This window comes from Dermacentor albipictus, chromosome 1 (genome assembly GCF_038994185.2).
Source record: "Dermacentor albipictus isolate Rhodes 1998 colony chromosome 1, USDA_Dalb.pri_finalv2, whole genome shotgun sequence".
NCBI lineage: Eukaryota > Metazoa > Arthropoda > Arachnida > Ixodida > Ixodidae > Dermacentor > Dermacentor albipictus.
In genome coordinates, this window is record NC_091821.1 from 8,676,498 (window position 1) to 8,689,003 (window position 12,506).

At 45.1% G+C, this 12,506-nt stretch overlaps 1 protein-coding gene across 2 annotated transcripts in view; it reads left to right on the forward strand.

Annotated features, from left to right (window-relative positions):
• Positions 1-12,506, forward strand: part of LOC135897358 (nose resistant to fluoxetine protein 6-like) — a 76,460-nt gene that overhangs the window by 28,381 nt on the left and 35,573 nt on the right. For both annotated transcript variants that reach the window (XM_070538896.1, XM_065425970.1), the window contains exon 6: positions 5,160-5,282. In XM_070538896.1, the coding sequence (XP_070394997.1) occupies positions 5,160-5,282 (123 nt within the window). The remainder of the gene's footprint in view (positions 1-5,159; positions 5,283-12,506) is intronic.

The following is a 12,506-nucleotide window of genomic DNA, read 5'->3' on the forward strand; positions in this document are numbered from 1 at the left end:
TTATAAATCTCATGATGTGGGAAACGATGACATGCTCCATCAGTTTGGAACAAATGCTGGTAATGAAAATTCGCCGGTAGTCAAGACATGACGTTGAACAAGCTTTTTTTGGGGACTGGAATGATCTTACCTGTCTTCCAGTCCTGCGGCACCACTCCAGACGAGAGTGACAGTTGAAAAATGTGTGATAGGATGACACTAGTGACATCTTTTGTATTTTTAAGCACTTTCGCAATAATTTCGTCAATGCCAGCCGATGAAGTTAGCTTCAAAGATTCTATTAGTCTGCAAATGCCATCAGGTTCAAACGTGATGGCTGGCATGAGAGCATATGGAGGTTTAGGGAAATAAGGAAGATTGCCTTCAGATTCTTTTGTAAAAACTGAACAGAATGTTGATTCAAGTGTTGTTGCAAGTTCAGTATCAGGGATAGGGACGCCATTTCGGTCAAGTATCTTTATCGATTTCTTTGGGCATGGATTGAAAACCTTCCAGAATTTACGTGGGTTATTACGTAGCATATCAGGAAGTGAGGCTAAAAAGAATGATCACTTAGTTTTGTTAGCTTCTGACTGAAACATTTTGTCAATGTAGAGGTACTTTTCCCATGCGCGTGACATGTTAGATTGCTTGGCGATATGATAAAGCCTTTTCTTTTTATTTTTTAGGCGTTTTAATGTGTTATTAAACCAAGGGGATGAGGGCCGTTCAGTTAGAGTGATGGTAGGAATACGGGCTTTCGTTAGTTCTTGCATTTTGCATTTAAACATTAACCAGTTATCTTCAACGGAACGACAAGTGAACGTTTCAAGAAAGGAGTAACTGAACTGAGGTAACTTTTCATTGAACGCGACATAATTCCCTTTGTCGTATAGCGTTATGATCTTTCTTATTTTGGGGGGATATGCTATATGAAATTGATAAGTAGCGTGAATTACAGCATGATCACTAAGCCCAGGCAAAAATGTTATCTCAGAAAAGTTGTCAGGATGCGTGGCAAACAAGAAGTCGAGCAAGCTGGACGGTTGATTTATATGCCTTGTTGGATTGAAGATGAGCTGAGATAAGCCAAACGTAAGACACGTGTCAACAAATTCACTTTCTGCATTGTGCTTCGATAATGTTTGTGCTATGTCAGACCATACTATTGTTGGAAAGTTGAAATCGCCTAACAGGATGGTTGGCGCGTTAGGAAATGAATGTGCCAGAGTGCAATGTGCCTCATGGAAGCATGCAACAAAGCTTGAATCGGCATCAGGAGGGCGGGAGCAAGATCTGAATATTAAGGTTGGGTGAGAATTTTTAGTGCTCACAAACAGTATTTCCAATGGAGAGGAGATATCAATTTTGAAACAATGAAGGTGAACAATGAATGACACCGTTGCCAACGCGTGAAATATACTCTTGACAGTGATATGGCGCCGCCATCTAGGAGCGGTGAAGCGAAGTACTGCATCATGAGACTAACAAGGGCCGACATGAACGTTTCAGTAGTCTCCAACGCAGTGTAGCGTAGTCTAGGCAGTATAGACCTTCTGCTGAAGTGACGACGCAGTTTCTGCACGTGATTTGTCTTTCGCGGTTGATTAGCCAGTCACATTACCTTGGCAATCCCTATATGGACTGCAGCGTGAAGATGCATCAGCAGTGCGCACACGCCACCTATTGCTTCGCTTGCGATGGCACAAACTAATAAAACTTCTTCGCTAGCCAGCCTGCCAGCCAGCCATGCCAGACATGCCAGCTGAAGCAGAACGCCTTCGCGCGTACGTGGCCCACGCTGCGAACTCTGCCGCTCGCATTCCTGAAGCTGAGTGCGTCGCAACTCAACTGGCTGCTCAGGGCGTACTAAGGAGCCCTACCACAATGCTCGTACCTTCGCCGAAGCCACTTGGCAGCAGGACTCCCCTCTCTAACAGGGTTGCTCCACGCTCCGAGCAACCTGCCAGACGGTCGCCTACCCGCTAATCACGTGCCTTCGCGGCAGCTGAACCTCAGTTCACGAAGCAAGCATGCAGCAGCTTCTGGGAAGACACGTTTCACTTTCGTATTCTGCTGATTTCTATGAAAGAGGGATGAACCACAAATGTTTGCTCGGCCGACGTTCTGTCGCGATAGCGCTATCCGATGCTCATTTGCGTACAAGATGTGCACAATGCGAGCCAGTAGGGAATAATTTACGCCAAGCGTTCCAGTTTGAACTTGCTTTTAATTTTTTTGTTCATCCCTTTCAGCACGAAAAAACAAAAAAAAATTCTAGTTTGAAGGATTGAACACCAATGCCAAGAAAGTTTTACAACGCGTAAAAAGCCTTTAGTTTCTGATAGATTATGCATTAGCATGCCTCCGTGTAAGTTCACTAGGCGTGAGGATTGGGTTAGTTGGTATTGCATTCTAAAACTGGTACAGCGCTACATAGTTAGGAAGGAACAAGCCAAACCGGCCAGACGAAAGAACAGAGCGCTGACTTCCAATTGGAACAGAGCGCTGACTCCAGTTGGATGTCAGCGCTGTGTTGTTTCATCTGGCCGGCTCGGCTTGTTTCTTCCTTTCTATGTTAGCTGTTCCAGTTTTAGAATGCCGTGTGTAAAACTTCGAGTTTGAAATGCGAGTGGATGTGTCCCGAAAAGCAAGCAAAACTACACGTTCTGATACTGAAACTGCCAAAAACGCCGCCATTACTGCTCGCCAGAAATGATGCACTACCCACGACGTTAATAAGCAGTCAGGCTCCTTGGCATGACATCCAAGATTAGGCGCTGTAAATCTCAAAGGCGATAAGCTGGAATTTTGGTCGCACCGGCTAACCATCAAATTCAAGTTTCGTTTGCTCAGGTGCTATGTTAAGGTCCACACTAAGAACTATCAACACCTACCACCCCTGCGACTTTCCCGTGATTGCTTCAATAATAGTGTGCCCTGTATATTAAATTTCGGCAAAATGAGATTTTGTTGCAGTATTTTATTTATTTATTTATTATAGCCTTGCAGAGGGGAGTGGTAACCAAAAATACAAAATATGATGGACTATTATTAAAAAAGAAAGCGGTAACAAAAATAAATCTTATATACACAATCTTAGCTGGTATTAAAAAATAAATATTAATAAGCGCTAAACGAATAATACGAAAAAAAATCTGATACAGACATGAGTCGTATTCATACAATTCCAACTAGCTCAGAGAGAGAGAGAAGGACGAAGAGGTAAAGATAGTGAGGATAACCAAAAACGTGCCCGTTTAGTTACCCCACACTGGTGGAGGGGAAAAGGGAAGAACAGATAAGGAGAAAAAAAATAATAGTTAGTCATTCACAGTCAGTCGCAGAGGAATCTCCACTGTCACAAGCGTTCATGTAATCCAGTGTCCTTCAAGAAACGGAGAAGGGCTTTTGTGGCCTTTTGCATGCAAGAACGCATAGGCAATGGTCCAAGGATCTTTTCTTCTGAGAGCGCTCTGCTGTGTAACAGGTTGAGCTTCGCTTGTAAAGTACATCGTTGAGTGTCACAGGTTGGGCAATGACACAGCAGGTGCTCTATAATCTCATCGCACCCGCAAAAATTGCACGCCGCACTGCTGGTAATTCCTATCAGGAATGAATGGAAATTTGTAAATATGACGCCCTACCAATGCCAAACAGTAAAGTTGTTCCGCGATGGGAGAGTCCAGGTAGCAGGCGAAGTCGCAAGTAAGGGTGGAGAGAGTGCAACCGTGATTTGGTTAAAATCGGTGAATTCCATCGTACAATTGTGATGTGGCGAGCAAGGGATTGAAGTTCTCGCGCAGCATCAGTTCTTGAAAGTGGTATAGAAAATCACTGATGTTCTTCGTGAGCTGAACACGCAGCTTCATCTGCGCTGTCATTGCCGACAATGCCGCAATGGCTTGGCAACCACTAAAATATAATGTCGTGGCCTTTCTAGAGCGCGTTATTATGAGCGTGCCTTATCTCGTACACTAGCGGCTCGTGTAACCCATGACGTAGGGCAAACTGCAGTTTGTAGGGCTGCTTAGGAATCACAGAAAATGGCTCAACGATTTGGACGCTCCTGGAGCATGTACTTGGAGGCACCATGAAGAGCCGCAAGTTCTGCTGCTGTCGACGTTGTATTGTGCACATATTCAAATTGCAAACAGATGCAAAGAGTATTGTACGATGGAACAACTACTGCTCTGGTTGAGCTGTTTGAATTGGTGGAACCGTCCGTGTAAACGTGTATTCGGTCACAATAAGACTTGTTGAAGTGAAACAGAGACAACTGCTTCAAGGCTAGCGCTGACAAGTCTGCCTTCTTAGCAATCCCAGGAATTCAGTGCAACACGGGAATTTGCCGGAGAAACCACAATGCCGATGTTCTGCGTTTCGCAGATTTGAAGTGAACTAGCTCAGACGTTCTTAAAGTAGTTAAGATTTTCAATCATTGCAATGTCCGCGGGAAGGTGATGATAACTGGAACTGGAAAGGGACCATAAGGCCCTATTTCGGGAGTTTACCGTTTCTACAGCTCATACTATGCGCAATACCTACCAGCAAGATACATAACTGCTTTATCATTCACCTCTTTTAAGTGCTGTGATTAAGTTTATGCATGGCCATAATCTGACGCAGCTGTGGCGCGAGCATCCATGCAAAGACTATATACGTCTTGAAGGATCAGTCATACGCAGTGTATTACATGTGTGCTTCAGATAACCGCAATGTAGAAGGCGTCACAGAAGATAATGTGCGTCCACTTTGCATCAGAATTTCCTTTTCCCTATTTGGGAAATAGGAAAGTGTCAGCAGCAAGAGGAGCGGCTGGTTGCATCACAATCCCTCGCATTTCGTGCTACGTAATGCACGCTGTCTTTGAGGAGACACTCGCGAACTAATTTTCACTGGCAATGTGAACGTGTCGTGAATGGACATCGGAAGGGTTTAACTGAACGTTTGTGAATACGCAGTGATTATACACGGAATGTTGATGTTTCTTGTTGCCCGTAATCGGAAAGGTGATTCCTAATTTCAGAACAAATGAACCTCTAACTAGCATCTCCTGCAAAGGCAGCATGTTCGATCATTTTTCAGGCGTTATATTTAGCTGTCCCGTTTGCGTAATCGGTGAGGCAGCAATTGAGTTCTTCACGTTTCCATTATTTTTTGTTTTTCATTTCTCACAGTCGTCCTAAGACTGCTGTGTCTGTATTTGCACTGCTATCACTGGTGGGATGTTCGATTGCGACGTGGCAAGTGGCTGGTAACGACATGACACCTTTCCTCGTCGGGGTGACAGAGTCGCTACCGTGAGTATAATTCATTTTCTATTTCCATTTATCTGCAGCCAAAAATTTCAATTTTTTGTGGACTTCAGCGTCCACAAAGTCCGCAGTATGTTATTAGGGAATAATGAAGGGCGCCGGATAATATTATGACCGCCTGGGCATCTTTCACGGGCACTTAAAGCGCAGTACAGCAGCGTTTTTGAATTCATTAAACACATGCTGCCGACGCCTCACTCACAGTCGTTCATCACTCTTGAACGTTTTGAACTTATTAGTACTACTTACAAAAATGTAAACGAAAACATAAAGTCGTAGCCCGCATGGACATTACACCTACTATAATCGCTGTTGAGTATAGAACATGCCCAGGTGAAGTGTCCCATGTGAAGCGTGGATGAAAGCAATTAAGGCGATTCGTGTCAGGGATCCATAGAGAACGTATATTTTAGGTTCCTGACTGAGGTACCAAAAGCATGCCGCTTTGTTATTAGAAGGAGCACTTGTTTATGTTTCAGTTACGAGTCTCGGTAGCGAGTACACGCGCATGCATCTATCTCAGTGTGAATCCAAACACTGTAGAGGTAATACATTGGAAGACAGGGGTGTGAAGTGATCGACCTTATTCCAACGAGCAGGATTTCAAACTGGAGTCGACGATTCGATCTCAGACTAGAACCGACTGCTGTCCTGGAGTTGACGAGTCACCGTGAGGACAGAAGTCGAAGCCAGTGTTTCGGAACGGAACGAAAACAAAAAATTCTGAGCCATTCCACTGTGTGAAGGCGGTGACCATTGGAGGTGTAAATAACTATAAAAATAATACAACGAAACAATATAACACAATTATGCACGTTGTTAAGTTGATTTGCAATTACGTTTATCTCGTGACCACAGTATTACGGCTTTATGGTCGCTATGATAGACGGCCATGGGCTCTGTGACGACACTGGAGATGTTTTTAGCGAAAGTTAGGTCTATGCACGACCGAGGGCGCGTCGTGGTGGAGACACTGGTCTAGGTGTAACATTGAAGGCCGAACCTGCTCAAGCGAAACGTCAAGAACCACTTTCCGTCGTCACGAAACACAGCGATGTTAAATTCACCCACAATGACGATGGGATTTGGGTGCACCTGGAGGATCCACTCGAATGTGTCAATCGTAAAGTCTTCACGGTCCCACTTTGACATTCCGGGATTAACGTATACGGTGGCGAAACCGATTCCGTCCTCGCTGTTGAGGAGACGCGGGCGCTGTCTGTACGGCGCCCGCGTCGGCACAGTGCACGGTGTTGCCCGTCATCGGTATACGCATAGGCGCTATGGCCGCGCTGTCGTTGTTTGCGTAGATCGCAACGCATCAAACCATCATCTATCATCCATACCCGATTTTGACACATCTGGCCTCAAACGCCGCTGGGGCACACGGGCTGATGCGATTTCGCCTGATGATTAAGATATTTTAGCTCTGTAGACACTACCATCGCTTTTCCGCTATATGCACATCACAAAACGCTGGCGACCAGCCTAAGACAGCTCCTCTGTAAAACGAGAAACGAAGTAAAATGACATTTTTGACCGGAACGAATACGTAACTGAAACATTATTTATTATTTTGTTTCGGAGTGAAACCAATATATTTTTATGAGTTTTCGGTTCGACAGGAAAGTCGGCAATCCCAAACAACAGGCGTCAGGCAACGTCACCATTAGCGCTTATCCCAGGCAGGGATAGTGCGAACGACAGCCGATCGAGCGCTCCACTAATCGATGCCTGCCGCTCTGTGCATTAGAAGATCGGCATCGTGGCAAAATTTGGGGCTTGCACGCTGAAGAGCTTACCGTTTCGTTTTCTACGGGAACAACGCGTTATTGCTAGAGTTGATCGTTTCTTTAAGTTTGGTTTAACTCAACAGCAGTCTCGCATTTTGGCTGATACACTCGATGACGGGCTGCTTCTGAGGTCATGCTGTATACCATGACTCAAGGCCCTGAGCACAATCTCAGAATTCATAATTCACCTATTCAGAGAAATAAATACTATGTTTTAATCGTTACTCTGCTTCACAAGTTCTGCAGGGAAACAAAAACCCTTATCAACCATTACAGATCATTTTTGTTTTTTGTTCAGGAGCAAAACCGAAAAGGAACTTTTTTTCAGTGGGACGAAGCTAGAACCAGAAGGAAAATCATTTCGTTACGACACCATGGTGGAAACATTCACTCCGTGCAGCGATATTCTTTGTTCTAGTACTCTTGACTATCTCAGTGTGATTAAGAATCTGATGCTGCCAATCACCGGGGAAACGCTTCGCACCAGTGTATATAGAAAAAGAGTGCGCGAAAGTCATAGATGTAGCTCACGAAGATTTAGTAGATATCTACTGACACGCATCATTTTCACGCACTTTGAACGGTACGATATAATGCTGATGACGTCTGCTAATATAGTAGAACAGCTTTTAAAAATTATACTATCTTAGTGTTCTATTCTGTATTCAATAGAGCATAGGGCGCTTATACATCTGAAATGAGGTCATTGTACAAACTAATTATCATGTTATTCTCAATATACTCGTATTTAGAAGTACCTTGAAATGCTGTATGAAAAATTCTGCTAGAAATCTGCTGCTGATAGGTTTTTTTTTTTTAATTCCTGCTCTTCAGCCATTTTGACACACTGTATTACTACATTGAGTGCGATGGCATAAAAATGTTCTTTTGCTCGTGAGAGAAAAAGACTGAAGCATTCAGTCTGGCTTTTAATCCTCAGTATGACAAATCACGGCACAAACCTTCTTACAATGAAAATCGACGTGAATGCGATTAGCACTGAAGCAATGTATAGCGACACGCCGTATTGCCAACGCCGACACATGTATGCAGTTGGGCTCTCCATTCACACTTCCTCCTGGACATACTGCGCAATCTAGCGACGTTACTGTAAGGATGGCGCATGGCGCGGATTTAATTCCGTCGATCTTTAGAGAAATTTAAAGAATCATTTTTGTCATCGCAGAGCGACAAATGCCAAGTGGCGCATGCCTAGTTACCAAATCAGGCCTCGCAGAGTTTCATTGAAGAGCTGCACACACCTACTGCAACGAAGCCAACGACCGAAGTTGGCATCAAAGAGTTTAGTTAAGCCAGTCCTCGAAGTCGGCGTCAAAAAGTTTCACGTAAGAGGAAGCTTTAGCTCGGGTGCTCCTATCTAAATACGTGTAAAAGGAGAATTCGTTTTTCTCTGCAAGCACTGCGCGAAATTTGAGGAAATTTGTTGCATTTAGGATAAAACTTAAAATCAAGTGACTTTTCTTTTCCAATTTTTGATGTAGATTGTTATTTTTTGTTAAAAAGTGCCAAAAATCAAAAATTTTCAAGAAACGAAACTATCAAATTTACAACTCTCTAACTCAGCAAGGAAAAATGATATCACAATTCTGTGAATTGCATCTGATAGTACATCTGAAGCCGACAAAACTGATACATCGCACATGAACCTAAAAAAAGCAAGTAATTTGGATATACAGCTTTCGCAGAACCCTTGTGCACAACGTAACACATTCACACAAGATAGAAATTGACATACCGAGTTGGTCCGCTTTGAATAATGGATTGGATGCCTTTGACAGATAATAGCTCGAGCTATTAAACTAAATTAAATTACGGGGTTTTAAGTGCCAAAACCACCTTCTGATTATGAGGCACGCCGTAGTGGGGGACTCCTGAAATTTTGATAACCTGGGGTTCTTTAACGTGAACCTAAATCTAAGTACAGCGGTGTTTTCGCATTTCGGCCCCATCGAAATGCTCCCGCCGTGGCCGGGATTCAATCCCGCGACCTCGTGCTCAGCAGCCCAACACCATAGCCACTGAGCAACCACGCCGGGTGATGCAGAGCTATTGATATATAAACTTCGTGCGTCTATACTTTTCATACTTTCGAAATTTTGATAAGCTTTTTCATAAAATTCAGCCCCTAAATCAATATTCCGCTTCCACCAGTCACTAGAATTTAACTTTCTCTCTCAAATCCAACAAATTTTATTAAATTCGGTCCCGGGGTTATCTCAGAAAAGCGTTTTTGCGTTTTACGTGCACTTGAATGGGCCGTGCTGAAGTTGGGCCTGTTACGGTTGGCCTGTTACACCCCGTGCAAAAAGGATGCTCAACCACCATGCCTCATCGAAACGCAGGGTGGATTCATAATTTGCTATGGTTGTATCGAGTGGTTGCTGCTGTTACGGTTGGCCTGTTACACCCCGGGCAAAAAGGATGCTCAACCACCATGCCTCATCGAAACGCAGGGTGGATTCATAATTTGCTATGGTTGTATCGAGTGGTTGCTGCTGTTACGGTTGGCGCGTAACACTCCGGGAAAAAAGGATGCTCAACCACCATGCCTCATCTAAACGGAGGATGGATTCCTACTTGATTGTGGTTGCCTTGAGTGGTCGCCGGTTTGGCAGCCGCAGTGTTTACAGGCCCCTTTGGGTGTGTGCGTGAGAACCCTTTCCATGAACTGTCCAACTCTAGGGCAGAACGCTTTCCGCGAACCAGCGTCGCCTAGAACAAAGGATCAGCCACCTACGATCAGGAGAGCACGTTGTTGGGCGAGTCGGTCGTACATACTTAAAGAAGGGAATTGCGCTAAAAAAGACACGGACGAGTAAGGACATGGACGGGCGCAAACTCGCGACTGATTTTATTCAGAAGGAACTCAAATATATATACCTAGATTCTTATTGCCTAATCATTGCCTAAGCGCACATGCCAAGAACGTTTTCTCTTTCTTATACAAATTGATACTGGAATTGATACTGGAATTGATACTGGAATGATTGCGTAAGCGATTCCAGTATCAATTTGTATAAGAAAGAGAAAACATTCTTGGCATGTGCGCTTAGGCAATGATTAGGCAATAAGAATCTAGGTATATATATTTGTGTTCCTTCTGAATAAAATCAGTCGCGAGTTTGCGCCCGTCCATGTCCTTACTCGTCCGTGTCTTTTTTAGCGCAAGTCCCTTCTTTAAGCACCTACGATCCCGGACCCGCGGGTTGCCACCAGCGTAGACAAGCAAGTGAGAAGTCACCTGGGAAAGTGGGAGCAGCCGCAAAGAAACGATGTGGATGGGCAACGTCACCTGGGACAGTAGGAGCAGCCGCAGAGAAACGTCACCAGGGAAAGTAGGAGTAGCCGCAAATCCATAACCAGACTCAGTGCCTGTCCCGTGACGTTGACGTGAGGAAGAGACCGCCTACGATTTTAATGGGCCTATTTGAGGGGCCCCGCAATGTACTTTTTCACTTCATTCATTCTCTGTTTTGATATCTTTTACCGACCTTTGAATAAACAGTGCAAAGTTCGCACTAGAAATCGTCTCGTCCTCGCCTAGTCGCCATGGTCTACTGGACACCTGCAGCCCGCTCTTAACGCCACGCTACCCAATAGTAACGTCGGTCGAGGTTCGAGAAACGGCGCCGCAACAGCCTGTACGGTTTGGAGTCGGGCATGTGAAAATGTGGTCGCGGATCCATGCCGTCGTCCAACTCATCCACACTTGGGACGTGGTTGTAGGGAGGCACTTGCTCTCGTGGAAAACTAGGAGTACGGGGTTTATTTACCCTATCTACATGAAGACAGGAGAACGTTACATATCATCAGTCTAGCATTACTGAAAACGAAGCACGACGCACACCGAGCAGCCGAAAATGGCTGCTTAAAAACTCTCTGTCCTCCCTAGATCCATAGGTGAGCGAAAACTACCATCCAGCCTTCGTCCAGTCGGACCACCCCAAAGTCGTCGTAGTCGTAGTCGACCCGCCTTTGAGGGCGAGAGATCACACACTCATTCCCGCGCTTCTGTTTCACTGAACACACTGAGCGGAGAGGGTCCTCGTAGACAGGGGTTGTCACGCTTGACTCAAACTGCCGCCTCTGGATTTGAGAGCTGACTCTGCAGTTAGCCGCCGCGTCTCTCAAACGACTGTGACGATTACTGGGTCCCGCTAGAAAGGGACGTAAAACACCCGTTTCCAGGAGTTCTCTTGCTCCAATTAGACGGTGAAGGCAACATCGAACCAACTAACAATACTCGATCCGCCAAACGTCGATAGCCTTGCTGGCGCCGTTGGGCTGTCTGAAGGAGGCACATTTTTGGCTTTACAAAGCGACTCGTCGCAGCGGGCTAGGGGAGGTTCGAAGGTCACTACCCCTGCAGGCCGATCGTAACAAGCCCGAGCTAAAGCTTCCTCTTCAGAGCGGTACATGCCCAGTGTTGCAAATCCACTGCCGCGTCCTCCGTGATCCAAGTCGGTCCGGCGCAGTGACGTAGTAATGGGGAGGGAATGGGGAGGGAGGGGGCGGGGGGCCGTAGGACCCGGGTGGCAGTTCGGCGGGGGGGGGGGAGGGTGTAGGGTTATATACGTATGAAGACACCCTCTTTCCGTGGGCTTGACCAGGCGTAAATGCTAAAGAATGCTTCGGTAATCAGCAGCCCGAGCTCATGTACCCGATGTACCAGATATGTAGTGCCGCAGCATTGTCGGATGCAGCTTTATCAACATAATACGTAATAGTCGCAAAATGTGTGGGCTAAAAAAATTAATTGGCTAAATGCGTTTTGTGTCGTCAGTATGTATACAGTGTTCCATTTCTCAGTTTTGTATCGTTTGAATCACGTAATTATCAGTTTCGCGGTGTGGAGTAAAAAGATTGTCTCCTAGTCCTAGTTAACTGTCTCTTTATTATTGTGTTGCGGCGTGACTTCATATCACAGATACAGTGTGTTGTTTCAGCTGCACAGAATTTTATAAAAAGGTGAATTTGCTGAGGTTGTTTTCCCATGTTCTATCAGGTTCTGTCTTTGTGACCACCTGGAACTCGGTATGGTGCAAGATATGGCAGATAATTAATAAGGATATCTTAAATCACCACTTAATTACCAATTATAGGAGGAACGTTGCAATTCGGGAATTGAGGATCCAAATACATAATATTATCTGAATAAAAAGTGCTCTAAAATTTGTCTTGCGTGCTACAAAGCCTGCAGTACATTGGCAATAAATATGAACTAGTGCACCAGTGACGTCGCTATCTCCATACTCTCTATTGCGAGTGCATACCAACAGTAACGCGACCTTCCGCTGGCACGGGATTCATGGCAGTCTTCACATGTTTTGCATGAAGACGCCATTAATCGATGGCGAAGCGTGCTCTATACCGTTCCCAATCTTGTGGCATTACC